Raw genomic sequence first — 12,380 nt, 5'->3', positions numbered from 1 at the left:
CTTGAGAAAATGTTTTTTCTTTAAATATTTTAAGGTATTAATGTCAGAGAGTACAGATGGTATTTACAAAACATATTAATGCACCATTCTATCTTGGACCCTCAAGCATCACTGATTATACTCCAAGAAGCAGAAACTTTGTTTTCTTTCCGATTTAAAAAGGTCCTTAGACACAAATCCAATCCTTCACCCCATCATCTGAACAGAGGGAGTCAGAGAACTCACCCTAAAATTAGTGCTGAAAATATGAGGATAACATCGAGCCACCAAAAGAATGCACTTAACACATTTGCAAAGTAATTCTGGTGTATCCACATTTTCAAGAATAGACTGTAGGCTGGTCATTACAAGCTAAAAAATAAAAAAGTTATAAACCATGAATATTCAACAAAACAGGAGGAAAACAAGCATGCTGGGTTCGTATCAAAAAGTGACATTATCTTCAGCTTAGGTAATGACCCCAACTCCGAGTTGGGCTCCTGGCTCTGCAGGGAGTCTGCTTCACCCTCTGTCCCTCACCCCTTTCATGCAGAGCATGTGCTCTCTCAAATAATAGGATCTTTTTTAGAAAAGTGACTTTATCTAAAATTGATTATGATACCAAAGAAAGAAAGTCTACAGTTTTAGCTCAAAAATAAGTTGAAAACATTTCATTCCACCATAAACAGGCTGAAAATAAACACTGTGTCTGTCCTCTTATTTAATGTCTCTTAATATTATTCCTAAGTAATGTCTGTTGACATTATTCCTAAGTGTTCTCTTTAATACCACAGACTTGATTAAATTTCAAGAACAGAAATTAAGATGTGCTTGGAAAACTTTTCTTTAAAGTGTGACAATTACTTCCCAATTCAAAATTTACACCAAATTTTATACAATTTATGCTTAAGGATATTAGTACTTGTTTCAAATTTGAATGACTTAAGAGAAGATAGGCATGCCCCGACCACATGAGTAACAGACATGCAGGCTCATGTTACCACTATATATAGATCTATTTTTTAAACAAATACATGGCATGCCACTGATAGAATATTTTGCAGCTGTTAGAAACCATATTTTCCTAAAAAGTAAAGCTCTTCTTTACAAAAGAATGAGGTTATAACTACAGAAAAAGTGCCAGAACTGGAAAAGCAACTAATATTTTGTACAGCCAATGTGATAAATCTATACAGGTACAGAGTATGAATGGGAGCCAAAACCACTGAGTGAAATATAACTAAAAAACAGGATATTCAGAAGGTCTCAAGGTATCATGCCCAGATCACTAACTACAAAAGGAGAAAAACAAGCCTCCACAATGGAAAGATTCTAGTGGTCATCACCTCAATCAGGTGATCAAACTCTTCATCCCTGACAGGAAGACAAACTGAAGTTATGTGCCTGCTGGTGTGATGCAACAAAAGAAAGAACCCAGAAAGTATTTGTGACCAAAAGGTTTAAAATCAGGAAAGAGCAATCAGACAAACTCATAAAATAGAAAATTCCACAAACAGGAGGGACAAAAAAGATGTGAACTGTTCTAATTAACGGAGATTAAAGAGGTACAGCACCAAACAACACACAAGTCTTGATGGAACCCTGGGTCAGGTAAGACAAAAGCTGTAAAAGATATCTTAAGGGCAGGAGTTTGAATATAGATTGCATTATGTAATAAAATTAATTTTCTTAGGTATGATAATTGTACTGTTATATAAGAGCCTTATTTTTAGGGGATACGTGTTCAGGCATTATAGGGTGAACTATCATGACATGTGTAATTTATTTTCAAATGGTTCAACAAAAAAGTATACATGCCTATGTGTGCAGAAATAAAACAAGTGTAGAAAATGTTAATAAGTGACAGGGGTGCCTGGTGGCTCAGTCGGTTAAGCCTCTGCCTTCGGCTCAGGTCATGGTCCCAGGGTCCTGGGGTTGAACCCTGCATCTGGCTCCCTGCTCAGTCGGAGTCTGTTTCTCCCTCTGACCTTCCTCCCTCTTGTGCTCTCTCACTCATTACCTCTCTCAAATAAATACATTAAAAAAAAAAAAAAAAACTTAAGAACAAAATGTTAATAGGTGATAAGTCTAGATAAAAGATAATATGGGTATTTATTACACTGGTCTACCTATTTTCCTGTGGATTTGAAAATTTTCAAAATAAATATTTGAAGAAATGTTCAAAATATAAAAACTATGTGCAGAATAAGCCCAATATGGTTTTATGATATTTAGTTATAATTTTCTGAATCTTTCCCAAAATTTCTCATATAACCCCTATAATCAAAGAAAAATGGATTTTTAAAAAACTGACTGTAAAAAAAAAAACCACAACAAACTGGCTATAACTGTTATTTAAAGTGACTTAAGCAAAATAAAGCATATGATGAGTTGTAAAGAGCATATATAAATAAAAGACATCTGGGGCGCCTGAGTGGCTCAGTCGGTTAGGCATCTGACTTTAGCTCAGATCTTGACCCCAGAGTCCTGGGATCGAGTCTGGCATTGGGCTCCCTGCTCAGCAGGGAGGCTGCATCTAGCTCTGCCTCTCATCCTGCTCTCTGTTCTCTCACACACTCTCTCTCTCAAATAAATAAATAAAAACTTAAAAAAAAAAGATATTTGATATTCTAAAAAACATATCAAACCCTAATTTTTTTAATTTATTTTTTTAAACCCTAATTTTTAAGAACATTATTACTTAACAAAAATTTAACTGCTTATAACTTTGCTCAAAATTAAATTGAGGAGCACCTGGGTGGTTCAGTCATTAAGCATCTGCCTTTGGCTCAGGTCATGATCCCAGCATCCTGGGATCGAGCCCCGCATCGGGCTCCCTGCTCGGCAGGAAGCCTGCTTTCCCTCTCCTAAGTCCCCCTGCTTGGGTTCCCTCTCTCGCTATGTCTCTTTCTGTAAAATAAATAAATAAAATCTTTTTTAAAAAATTGAGAATGATCTTTTAATATAATTACACACAAAACTGAAATAAAGCTAAGGAGGGCTGGTTTTCATTTATACAAAATTATTTTATATCACCTAGAATAAGAATTTCTGACATTATTAAACCTTAAAAGGCCTAGAATGAGTGGTGGTGTTCAGTTTTTGTCTCCCTCAGAAAAGTCAAGTCCCCTCTTATCCAGCTGTCCTCACCAACTCCCTACTTTCAAATGTGCAAATGATTCTAGTACTAAGCAAATTCAAAGGACAGCTCCAAAAAAGCCAAAAGACAAGAAAAAAATCTAACTTATTTTAAACCTACCTTTAATTTGTATCCTTTAACTCAAACTCAGAAAGAGAAATGTTATTTATATCATATTTACTATCAGTAGATAAGCCCCATACTACGTTTTGTTTCTCCAAGTTCCTCTTCAAAAACATTGCTAGAAAATTGTTAGGGACAATTTTCTTCCAAAATGCATCAATTTTCCCCCTCATTCTTACCTGCATTACAGATGAAAAGGCTTTCTTCTCTCCTACAGTCTCCAATGCTTTGTAGGTGGCACATAAGTAGAGAAGTTTAACTTCATCTTTTGCAGATGAGCTAAATTTGCTAAAAATCCATTTGAAGATCTTCTCAGCCTCATAGCTCAAAGAAGCACAAAGAAGGCCAAGACAGCAAGCACCCTCCTGTCTCAACTCCTGAAGCAATTTGCTACTGTGTTTATTTCAAACACAAAACAAAACATACAAAAGATTTAAGCTTTCAAAGATGACAAGAATGACACATTTTACAAAAGAATGTCTTCAACGATTTTAAGTTTTCTATTCGAACTACATAAAAGATTGAAATTTTATCTTTAAATATGCTATTTACTTTCTCTATCCCACAGTGCACAAAAATACCTTTGTTAGACATTAGATTTTCTTTTACGGAATCAATTATTCACAAACAGTAAGGAAAGGCCCAGAAATACTAAAAATCAGGCTTCACATTCCATCTCAAGCTACAGTAAATAATCCACAGAAAAAGGCAGCAACAAGGATCAGATAAAACACACTACGAATACTACATACGATGTAACGTTCAGTAGGTAAGGACTATAAAACAAGAAATGGTACTAGTTAAAGCACAACAAACTTAACAGGATAACAGTACTGTTTTAAGTATATTAATAACTAACTATATAAAATGAGACCATCAAAAAGCAGTAAGTTTCGTGACCTGCTGAGATGAGTTTTTGGTGCTTTCCAACACTGCAATTCTTTGGGAATCCCCATACGAAGAACAGACTGCACACCTTTGTGGAGAACCCCAGTAGCCTCGTAGAGCAGGTGGTGTGAATCCACTGCTGCCCAAAGAAGGAAGCTCCCTTTCACCTCTATTCTCTAAGCAGTTTCAAAGTTCTCTAGTTTACAAAAGTTAATTGCATTCATTCATGCCTGCATTAAGAGTTTATGGCATTCCACAGGTCAATGCTTAAGTACTCAGTCATGTTGACAAATCAGAAAAAAAAAAAAAAGAAAAAAAAAGAAAGAAAGGAAAAAAAAGGCATTTCCTTTCCAGTGGAATCCATTTGTATTCAATGGTAATTGACATATAAATACTTTAACATAGATAAAGATGGCACAGAACCCAGCGAAATATTAAGTAGATATTCATAAGTGAAGCCACTGATGGGTTTATCTTCTTGTGTATTTTTAAATAATTTCTAAAAATATATTTTAAAGTTTTAAAATTGCCCATTGGTTACTTACCTTTCATTAAGCACATCATGTACAGCAGCCAAGATATTATCCAATTGTTTAACTAGTACCTTAAAAAAAAGTATAAAAAACTTCAAATTCCTATACTTTCAATAATACTGCACACTTTCTTACTCGTGTTCCCCTCCAAATTCTAATCAAACAGCACACCTTCCTTTTCTTATTATTCCCAGTCCACAATTAGCATGTATCAGTGTTAGAGAAGTTTCCTTTCAGATTCTAAAAGAAGTTTCTCCATCCTATGCACTGCCATGATCATCAATGAAAAAAAAATAAACTCAAAAAGCTGGTTTTATTTATTACTCTGAAATGCACTGCATGATAGACTGATAGATGAAGAGGTGAAGTGATACGTAACAAAGCAACATGATAAAATGTTAATGACAGAATTTAGATGGCAGACATATATTCAATATCAATACAGATTCAAAATTTTTTCAAAAGTTTCATTTGCTATATATTTGAACTTTTTCATAATAAAATAGGGGGGAGACAGAAAAGCTGCCTTGAACCAAATATTGTTTGAGTCATCATACAATTCTCTTTAATTTTTTCCTGCTCTATATCAAGTTCTTAATTTCACGTTAGAATTACTCAGAGTGGAGAGAAATTTGTAACTGCTCCTGAACTTTTTTCTTTAAAGGATTTTTCTATTTATTTAGCCCTGGCCACCAGACCATACCTACCCATGAACAAAATACATACACTGCAACCCCAATTTCACATATGAAAAACAAAGACACAGTTTGTCCCGGCATACAGAAAATAAAATTCTGAGAACAACAGAATAAATGTATTAAAGGTTAAAAGCACTTAATTGTAGAAGACACCAGTGTGGATCCACCAATGGCGGGTAAACTACACTCAGGGTCATCAAGTTCTCAATCATTATAACGTAGGCCAAATTAACCTAGAATAAGGAATTCCTGTCATATTTCCTGAGAAGCAAATTTCCCTTCTTAAACCTCTCCGGACAGCATTATCTACTTTATTATGGAAACAACAAAAGTAATCCACATTTCCATACTGTACTTACCAGCTTGTTTTCTGGTTGCTGAATAAATTCTTTCAACTGCTTCACAGTAGCCAGTCTTCGGTCTCTGTCGTCTTCCCGGGTGATCCTCCGAAGAAGATTCGACAGTCGAGACTCATCAGAATAAGACATCGATCGCTCTTTGAAAATAAACATGTATAAACACAGAAGCTTTACAGCCCAAATATTTAAAAGTACATCAAAAATCACAGACCACTGAACAGTAAAACTTCAACAGAATGCAGGTCCCGCCACACTTTTTTGTCACTATAAACCAAATTCCAGCAGACTGCTACACACAAAGCAGACCCTGAAAAAGATAAACCTAAGCAAACACTCATTCCAGGGGACCAGGTGAGAGGAAAAAGAAAGGCTTAGAAATTACTTTCTTCACATTTGTTCCAAAATCTTTTCAACATTCAGGTAAAGACCTGAAGTACTGGTAAGAGAAGTCTACAGGTTAGGGATAAAGTCTCAACCAGGCAGAAAGAGGCTATATGTTTCTATTTCTCACTTGGTATCCAGTGGAGGGAAGCCTCTTGTTCACATGAGCATTATTTTCCTAAGACAAAGTTTCTGTGAACTGCAAATCACACATTCAGTTCAACAAATGTCTAATTACCACCCGCCATGTGCAACGCATGATGCCACTAGAGAAGTGGCAAACCAGACTGTTCTGCCCTTTATTTTTTAATGACAAGAACAAGCAACAATGCTGAAACAATTACCAATAAAAATACATTTAAGTACGAAATTTTTCTTTTTATATTTTCAGCTGTGCCATGTAATGATTAACCAATGTACAGTAAAAACCACATTAAAGAGTCTGATAGTTTCATGTCTCCCTAAGCTATGGAAAAACTTAATAATAAAAGGAATTACAACATCTGAGAGAAGGAAAATGATTATTTTTTTAATCCCTAGCCCACTGAGTATTTCGGTAAAGATGGATACTGAAAATGTCATTAGGTTACAAGCCAGGAAATCTATGCTATATTTACAATTCTTCTACTAGCAAACTACTTAATTCTGAGCCTCAGAGGAGAAAGAACAGGACATTATCTTTGGACTCACTTTCTAGCTTCTATCGTACCAAAATCAAAGGTTTCAAACACTCCTAAGAAACAGCACAGCGGGGCGCCTGGGTGGCTCAGTCGTTAAACGTCTGCCTTCAGCTCAGGGCATGATCCCTGGGTCCTGGGATCGACCCCATGTGTTGGGCTCCCAGCAACACAGGAGGCCTGCTTCTCCCTCTCTCACTCCCCTTGCTCATCTCCCCTTTCTTGCTGCGTCTCTCTGTCTATATATATATTAAATAAATAAATAAAATCCTTTAAAAAAAAAAAAAACCAGCCTTTGACTAGTTGATCCACTTCTGAGAATTTATAGAAAAAAAAATCATTTTTAAAAGCCGTATGCAAAAAAAAAGCACCTATATGCACAAAAATATTCACCAAGATACACACAACACACACTTATACATACACACCCCCATGAAAGCAAATGGTCATAAAGTAAACATATCCGAAGAGTGACTACATCCCACAAAGTATATAAATCAGAAATCCTGATTTCATGCTTAGCTTTACCAACGAAATAAATTTCTCTTTTAGAAAACTAATGATCACTACTTCTAATCCCCTGACATTCAAGGTACTTTACCCTATACAGTTAGGCTGTGTGATAAGGCAGAAGTTGGTATCAACCTCTTTAACTTTAGAAAAGCATCCACATCATTTATACGGAAATCCCCAACAGACCCTGGAGTCCAAGGACTTTGCTGCAGGAAGAGCCCACCACACACTAGATATTCATTACCCACTATGAGCAGGAAAACTGTTTCTTTCAACTTATCTAGTCTTCAAATCTTACTTTAAGAGAATTCTCTAGAAAGTGTACTCTAAAAAAGTATTAAGACCTTTCCTGTGAGAATTTAGTCTAAGAAACAGTTTACAGGAGAAAGAATATGAACAATTATCATCTGTACATGTTTTTCAACTCAAAGTAAACAAACCAACTCATGTGTGCAAAAGCATTAGTAAGAAATACGGCATCCAGGAAAAAGGGGATACAGGTGTTTGTAGAGCAATACAAATGTGGAGGCATTTGTGACTGGCCCCCAGTTTGCCCAATCTTACCCTGTGATTTCCTCATGTCTTTGATGGCTAACGCACGACTGCCATGCTGAATACTGGTGAACTCAGGGCTGGTCACATTGTTAACCCTCAGCTCTTGCCCCAACGACTTCCGACCATAAGTATTTTCCCCAGATCCTCCATTGACACTGTAGCCACCTAAAAACAGCAATATTTACCTTACTTTAATAGGGCTCTTTGCTTTACTCCATCAATCTCTGACAGTTCAGGACCATACTACCCACATACAGCCTTTCTTCTCCTACACTTCCCTTGTGCTACCTGCTTTGAAATCATCTTATTTTCATTTTGTTCATCCGAAGAAGATAAGAGAAATGTAACTGCACTGTAAAAACTTTTAGAAGTCTAGAGGAGAAATAGTAGTCAGGAGACTTCAGCCTTTGTGATATTGTGGGTGACAAGGAAACTGCCTATGTATATTATAATGTACGAAAATTTTTAAATTTTTTTAATGAAGGGAGTAAACCTAAGAAGTTTCAAAAACAGCACTGTACTTAAATATTTATATTTTAAGCATATTAAAAGGGAGAAATAGGGGAGAAAAAGAGAGGGAAAGAGGAAGCAAGGGAAAGGCTGGTACGTCAAAATACATGCCTCTAACAATAAAGGAAGCATATATACCCTTTTCGTCATTCTGTATGTCAGTGTGGACTCTGGTATCATCGTGCCTTTGCCGAGACACCACAGCTGAATTTGAAGGTTGCAGTCCATAAGAAGAAGACCCACCCCGATCTCTGGATGAAGAATATTTTAAAGTATCTGGGTCGGCTGATGCACTATCAGTTCTGCAAAGAAAGAAGAATATGAGATTAAACTTTAAACAAATATTTTCATAGCCCAAATCATAAATCTTTTATTCAAGCCTCTCCTTCCACTCTAATTTTTAAATCATTACTATTAATAAATAAGCACTCCAATTACTAATAAGTCTTTCAAGAGGGAAGGGATTGTCAATGAATGCAGAAATGCCAGCTTTTTAGCCCTTTCTATTCTACAGACCCATTAAGATACATGGCTAACTACCAGGATTAGAGTGACCAACTCATCCTTCTGTGTTCAAGAGTTAGTAATTTTAGCAATGGAAATTCCATGTCCATGAACCTCCCCGCCCCCCACCACCAACTTTCAGTCCAAGGCAAACCAAGACATTTGATCACCCTGGTCCGGGATTCTCTTCAAATGATTTGATAAAAGGAATCATTCTTCCTCAGCTCTCCTCCCAGGAGAGGTTGGTCAGTGGAAAAATTACAGTATTCCCAGTCATAAAAATAAAAAGCACTGGCAACATACAAGGGAGGGGCAATGTGGCATATTCTCTCTCTCTCACCTGAATTCCTAACTTTTGGGGGATGATCTGGTGGGAAAGGAAATTATAGAATGATTTGAAAGCAAACTTGATAGGATATAAAAACAAAATAGTTGGAAAGTAAGATTATTTTAATGTACTGGAGAATTCACCGAAGATTCCTTAACTACAGAGACTACCAAATTATAAAAAGTGAGAAAAATAAAAATAAGATATCAGGAATCCAATAAAGCTGAATTTGAAGGTTGTAGTCCATCATCTATTTAAAAGTCAAGTACTGTGAAGAATAACCCCTGATACGCAGCCATTAACAAATAAGTGGTACAGCCCCAGGGTAAAACTAGTCCTTACCCTTATCTAAGGATCAGTTCTAAGCCTCATTAGGACAACCAGGAGCTGAGTTTCATAATTTTTCATGAGCCTTATTCTTCCCACCATCAAACATTAAGCATCAAGAAATAAGACAACACTATATGAAAAATACCATATGAAAAATACCAAGAGAAAAGTTTCTCTCCTGTTGATACTACTACTGAGAGGAACAACTTTCTGGAAAAAATCACTTTTATGGTATGTACTAAAAAGAAGGTTCAAAAGGTTCTGAACCCACAATTATTTGGGAAACTTGAGGACACTGGCAAAAGCAGAAACTAGCGTATTCCTTAATCCTTGTGATTCCTTCCTCTTATAAAAAATGACTTCAGTGTTTGTTTATATATTTCAATTTATCATTTTTTCTTTGCCTCCACTCACAAAAATTCTGAACATGAAAATTAGCATAAACTCGGTCAGAAAACCTGGTCTATACTTACTGAAACCACTATTAATAGAGAAAGCAAACAACAGGTCCAATTAAACTTGGATAAGTGGCACAAATCTAAACTATTCCTCAAGGCTCTCAATTGCAAACGTGGTAAAATTCCATGATCCTAGCATATGAAAATAACTAAGGCTTCATAATGGAGCCTCTTCTTCAAACATCTAGGGTTCACTTGTCAAGAAAGCTCAGTATTTCCAACAGGTGAAAAAATATAACTTTTGGAATTTCCAAAAAAAAAAAAAAGGTATGAGAACTTTTTTCTAAGCATACTGAATCTATAGCCATTTAAGTACCATTAACACTAAATGGAGCATGACAGCTTTTTAAAAAATTAATTTAATGGCACGTCCCATGTTTCTAAAAATAGCACATTAAATGTGCACCTACAATAAACCATAACATACCATAAATTTCTGGACAGGAAATGAAAAATAAAAAAGGGCTTAAGCGCTTCTCTAACAGATTCCAAACTTGTCTATATGTATGACACCTAACTGAACCTGGTTAAGTAAGCTGCTAGCAAATGAATGCATACAAGATAACGAAAATCTACCAGTATTTAAATGTCTGAATTTCCTGCTTAAATTATGTTTATTTATCACATATACTATCCTTACTACTAAGAGTTAAGTATAAGAATCATTTTTTTGGTGACATAGTTGTAAACATAAGGCAGCAGAAAATATGGGTTAAAAAAAGATTTGGCTCAAATCCCAGCTCCAACACAGAAAAGTTAAGTGGGACTTTGTACAAGGTAATCTCCAAGCCTCAGTTGTTTCTTGTGTAAAATGGGGAGAATACCTATCTCACGTGTAAAGTTGTTGTGAGGCTTAAATCAGATACTAAATTCTTAAGAAATACTTAGTTTACAGGGTATGCTCAAAGTTACGAAGACCCTGGGGCACACCTGGGTGGTGCAGTTGATTAAGTGGCTGATTTGGTTTCAGCTCAGGTCATGTTTTCAGAGTTTTGAGATCAAGCCCTACATCGGGCTCTACACTGAGCAGACAGTATTCTTAAGATTCCCTCTCCCTCTGCCCCTCCTCCCGTGTTCTCTCTCAAATAAATAAACAAATCTTAAAAAAAAAAAAAAGTTATTAATACCATAATACTAAACTGAAGATTTCCAGTCTAACGGACAAATAATATATAAGCAGCTCAAGAGCATAGGAATACAACCAAAACAAGTTTTCATACCCAATATGGTTTTAAGTTCTTCAGTGAAGAAATTAAGCAATCTCCTACCAACAAATCCATTTCTATCTACAAAAGCATTTGATTTCAAACTAAACTGGAAAAAAAGAAAAAAAAGAATGGGAACAACTCTCCAATTTATTAGAAATACAGGTTTTTAAATCCCATGAGTTATGAACACCAAGTGTTTCCCCCCACACAGAGTTTGGGTTTTCAGAAATATAACAACAACAAAATCACTAGGGTTAGAACTAGTCTCAGAACTGTCTAAAACTCACCAGTTGCCACATTCTTTTAAAACAAACTAATCAAAATATTTCCAACCAGAATTCAAGTTATAGGTAGTCTGAACCCAAAAGCACAAAATGGTTCCGCATTTATATGAAATCTTGATTTTTTTAAATATCAAGACTGCTAAGATCTCAAAAAGTCACTACCAGGCTGTTAGCACCACCACCACCACCCAGTCCAAGAAATAGAAAACTGTTAATGAACGGAAATGAGCACTTAAAATGAGGCAATCAAAGGCACAAAAAACAGATTTGAATTCAAAGAGGCAGGTATAAATGTTAAGCCAGTTATAAGGGCTGAAAAAGCTATCATCTGCCAGAATTAGTGTCTGTTTAGTGATAGGAAAAAAATGTATCTGTTAAAACTAAGAATCATACTAGCAAGGATCAAAAATACCTCCACAGCCCCTTTAATATTCTAAAAATATTATGGAGAGAGAGAGAAAAAAAAAGAAATGCATAAATTTCCCCCAAATGATTAAAGTGAAGTTAAAGCCTGATGTACATGCCACATGAGAGGTAAGTTTCTAAAGCTCATACCTCAAAAATCGCATACTGTATAATATGGAGCCTTTGTGATGTTTTGCATCAAGTCAATCTGTAAGACAGTAGTTACAATATTAGTGAAGACAGTGGGTTAAAACATTTGTTGTTCAAACATGAAGCAAATATCATTCATGGGTTAGGTGCTTTTAGTCGTACTATGGCCCTCTAGGGTTCGTATGTTGAAGCAAAAATTGAGATGGAAAGCCACTCTGTGCCTCTGAAGATAGAGAGGCTTAAGGTGGCAACCAAAAAACTTTTTAGTACATAAGAGAATTTAAATGTTAACTGTAACATACAAATCACATGCAAATATAGTCACCACTCATTTAGTTACCTATTCTCATTGTACTGA

At 35.7% G+C, this 12,380-nt stretch overlaps 1 protein-coding gene across 2 annotated transcripts in view; it reads right to left on the bottom strand.

Moving 5' to 3' along the window:
• Positions 1 to 12,380, bottom strand: part of SMG1 (SMG1 nonsense mediated mRNA decay associated PI3K related kinase) — a gene marked incomplete at its 5' end in the record, with an annotated part of 105,991 nt that overhangs the window by 66,518 nt on the left and 27,093 nt on the right. Inside the window, 6 exons of one of the 2 annotated variants that reach the window (XM_080829999.1) lie at positions 226 to 351; positions 3,421 to 3,634; positions 4,675 to 4,733; positions 5,720 to 5,856; positions 7,855 to 8,010; positions 8,494 to 8,657. In XM_080829999.1, coding sequence (XP_080686125.1) covers positions 226 to 351; positions 3,421 to 3,634; positions 4,675 to 4,733; positions 5,720 to 5,856; positions 7,855 to 8,010; positions 8,494 to 8,657 — 856 coding nt within the window. Of the gene's footprint in view, positions 1 to 225; positions 352 to 3,420; positions 3,635 to 4,674; positions 4,734 to 5,719; positions 5,857 to 7,854; positions 8,011 to 8,493; positions 8,658 to 12,380 lie in introns of those variants that run through there. The other variant, XM_080829998.1, reaches the window with a different exon arrangement.

The sequence above is a fragment of the Martes martes genome, assembly GCF_963455335.1.
Source record: "Martes martes genome assembly, chromosome: 18".
Classification (NCBI taxonomy): Eukaryota; Metazoa; Chordata; class Mammalia; order Carnivora; family Mustelidae; genus Martes; species Martes martes.
The sequence above is the reverse complement of the archived record's forward strand: the minus strand, read 5'-3'. Positions and strand labels throughout refer to the sequence as shown.